This window comes from Euprymna scolopes, chromosome 40, assembly GCF_053919585.1.
Source record: "Euprymna scolopes isolate OS-2025 chromosome 40, ASM5391958v1, whole genome shotgun sequence".
NCBI classification, from domain to species: Eukaryota; Metazoa; Mollusca; class Cephalopoda; order Sepiida; family Sepiolidae; genus Euprymna; species Euprymna scolopes.
In genome coordinates this window covers 17,387,978-17,392,003 of record NC_136521.1, presented here as the reverse complement: position 1 = coordinate 17,392,003, position 4,026 = coordinate 17,387,978, and the positions used below count along the sequence as shown (strand labels likewise).

Here is a 4,026-nt window from a genome sequence, read left to right as displayed (position 1 = left end):
TTATATTTAATAAAAAATAAATAAAAATATTATATACGTCCAAATAAAATATGGGCGATTTTCTAAATAGCGGCTTCGTGGCGAAGCCGCTATTTAACCGTATTTATTGTTAAATAAAAACAAAAGTCAACAAGAAATCTAAGTTTATAAACGGTAAAAATATACAGTCAAATCATCTACGAGTTCATGGCGTATGGTTAACGCACCGGACTGTCAAGCTATGCTGAAGAGAGGTAGGTATTTTGAAACATGCATGACTATTGTTTTAAAAATAACAAAAAATAAACAAATAAAATATATGTTTGTGTGTGACTTTGGCTCTCTGGTTGACTGAGGAACGACCTCTACTAAACTGTATATAGTGGATTTGGAGCTGTAGAACAAATTCGGTTTGTTTTTTAGTCGACAAAAATAGCTGTTAAGAAGTCAAAATATTATTCTCTGCAACTAGGATTGGGCTTCAACAACAACAAAATATATGCCCTCTGCAACTAGGATTGGGCTTCTTCAGCAGTTATAATAAGCTATAAACACTAACATAAAACAATGCTCCTGCGTCTGCAGTTGAACATTATCTGACTTGCTTTTCGTATTAGTACACTTGACATAATATTTAAAACTTTATTCGCTTTCCTTCTCGTAATATTACTTGGCGGCTGGAAGTTAAATTTAGGGCAGTAGAGTTAAAGCTAACGTTGTTACTGGGTTCGAATCCTTCAACCAGTAATCATTATCATTTTCTAAATTGATGATTGCGTAAGCATGCAACACTAGTGTCTGTAGGTAAAATCTTATGTATAAACGGCTGTCTGTCTCTATATTTTGAAACTCTATGGCCACCAAAACTAAAAGTCGTAGAGCGACGTTAGGGGCGTCGAATGATTGAATTATGTATGGATCGTTCTTTAGTCTTTAGTTAAAATAATTTTTAAGGGTTCAAAAATAGATCAAAATTGCAAAACTCTATACATTTTGTAAGTTCATCTTCATTTTTAATTTTTAATCAGTTCGTATGTGTGCCAATTTGGTACAGTGGTAACGTCACTGGTTTTGAATGCTACAGTTATGGTTTCCATTCTAGTTAATGGCATTCAAATACTTTTTTTTACTTCTGAAATCAGGACTCTATAATAATGATATATACGCAATTATTACTAATTAAATTATTAAAGCATATTTTACACCCGGGCAAAGTCCCCCCCCCCCGCTAGTAATTATATATATTTATAAACATATATATAAATATCAACTTCATCTTATTTATATACGGTACATGGCATGCCGACATGGTCACCCAAGCGGAATTATAGTTAACTTACGATAACCTGTGTTTCGAATTTATATCTTTCCATAGCTAAATCCAAAGACCTAAGAAGAATAAAACTTGTAATGATTCCTTACCATTCCTGCAACGATCCCAGTCGGAGAATTCGTATCTCTTGTCCATGTATTTGACGCCAGCCATATGGAACATCATACGCATGCACTCGGCACGTCCGCGGCCATTGAAGTAATGGAGAGTGTAGTTAGGCATGGTGGAGTGGTTTTCGACTTGGTGACTACCAAAAGAAGAACAAGCTGTTGTGGTTCGAGTGACTGTAAGTCTTCTCTGACGACCGAGAGACAAACGCACATCGTATTTATACTAACAGAATAATTAAGTTGTTAGCGTTAATTAACAGGTAAACGGTTACCTGTCCAAGGACGCCTATTTAATATTTCCCACTTGATGAAACTTAATTCTGCTTGAATTGACGAACTCTAAGAGTACATATTCTTTCAACTAATTATAGTTCGACATTTGTTTCAATGCACTTTGTCTCTGATTATTCAACCGAAAGTTATCGTATGAGGTTGTATAAGGTAATTTAGCTGAATTAGTAATAATGATCCAGTGTTTGTATCATTCGGACTACCGTTCGAATCTAAGATGTTACTCTCATAAGGTTTCGGCTGATATAAACTTCCACCTTCTTCAGTCGTATCTTATTGAATTTAGAAATCTGCACAGAATTTCGAAGTCACGTTTTTATTAAATCCATGAGAGTAGATTGTTCTCATTCCGCCAGTAGAAGTCTTAAATAATTCGTGATTTTATTCTTAGTATCACCCACACTGATAATTGAACCTTAAACTACCAAGAAGAATGCCACTTAGAAACTTGTTAAATAGCACTTATAGCCATAGGCCCTTACTAACAATCCTAGTTGGATTTTATGAGCGTTTTACCTATTTTTGTTTTACAAGTGTAGTTTAAAGTACCAATAACTATATAGACTGTCAAGACTAAGTTTATTTCCAATAGAATTACTATAAACATTCTCAACCACTGATGGCCGTGGCTAATGATGTATTATCTGAAAGTAATTCATTCAAACTTTGCAGTTTAACGTTTATATGAAACTTGAATTCGAACAGATACATAGAGAGCGTTGCCTAGGATACTGCAAAGGTGGTGGACTCTCTCTACCGTGTTAGAAAGTTACTTACGCCTGAGAGTATCCTGTACCTCTACAAAGCCATCATTAGCTCATGTATAGAGTATTGTTGCCACATTTGGGCGTGTGCATTTTCTACTACTATTTTGACATAGTTCAAAAGAGAGGCGCCAAGCTAACAGGTTCTGCACTGTCATCTCGGCTTCAATTTCTGTCTCGTCGACGAAATGTTGCATCCCTCTGTCTGTTTTAGAAGCATTTTAATGAAAGGTGATCTGACGAACTACAATCCTTGTGTCCCCTCGACGTAAACGCCCTCAGCAAACACGATAATCAGCTAAATCCCAGCCCTACACAGTAGATACCATCATACCTGAAAGCCTACTACTCTAATTGTTTCTTCCACAGGACTGCTAGACTTTAGAATTCTCTTTCAGGTTTCTGCTTCACTAATGGTACTGACATGCAGAAGTTCAAGTGTAATGTAAACAGCTCAACTCCATACATAGTATCCCTGCAAATTATGACTAGATAGTAGCCGCCTACATCAAAGTAGCACTGTGTCTTGTTTTGGGGTAAAAATGCAATCATTATATATATATATATATATATATATATATATATATATATATATATATATATATATATATATATATATATATATATAATGATTGCATTTTTACCCCAAAACAAGACACAGTGCTACTTTGATGTATATATATATATGTTTCGTTTTTATTTAGAGACTTCTTCTGGATGAATGAAAGTAAGAAAACGAAACACCAGTAAAAATATTTTAAAATATATTTTTGATGTAATGAAATGTATGGCCCTGTTCCATTTCAGAGACAGAAAAAGTCTTTGGAAATTCAAAAAAATAAAAATAAAAATAAAAAAAGAAAAAAAGGATAATAGTGTTGTGTGAGAGAGAGTAAGATTTTTTTTATAACGTCATATAACCGTTAATATATTTAAAAAGATATGATGCAATTTTGGGAACAAATATGTCCGTTATAATTCAAATATAGATGTGTAATTGAAATGAAATAAGTGTCTTTTTGTTATGCAATGTATTGATTGATTATATGTATTGATTTTTATAGATGTTTTCTATAGCGTGAGTGGGTTAATTTGTGTCTAAAATTAAATTATGTTCTTTTGATAGAAGTGTCCTTATTAATAGCGACACATTATAGAAACCCCCACCTTGTTTAATTGTGCTTGAATTTGCGATAAGCGCTGATTCAAGGAGTCTCTATCGCAGTTTATTTGAAATAGATTTAAGTATTTTTGCTTGTTTGAAGTCAAAAGTCTGATTATGCTGCAATGAATGAGAGAATAATGCAGTCAGAGAATTGCTATTTCCGATATTTCTTTTATGTTCATCGAGCCTTTTCTCTAATCTACGTTGGGTTTCTCCAACATATATATGATGACAATTTTGGCAAGGAATAGTGTTTATGCCTACATTGGAAACAAATGGAGAACCATAGAACGCCCGGATCTAATACAAAACACACTAAACAAACTAGGAATTCCAACCATACAAACCACTGCTGATGCAATTCTCTATCTATATAAGAGCCTG

The 4,026-nt window shown here is 33.8% G+C and overlaps 1 protein-coding gene across 1 annotated transcript in view; it reads right to left on the bottom strand.

The window, feature by feature from the left end:
- The window catches only part of LOC145265336 (S-crystallin SL20-1-like), an 11,745-nt gene extending 10,211 nt beyond the window's left edge, over positions 1 to 1,534 (bottom strand). Inside the window, exon 1 of the mRNA XM_080121104.1 lies at positions 1,402 to 1,534. Coding sequence (XP_079977230.1) covers positions 1,402 to 1,534 — 133 coding nt within the window. The remainder of the gene's footprint in view (positions 1 to 1,401) is intronic.
- Positions 1,535 to 4,026: the final 2,492 nt, after the last annotated feature.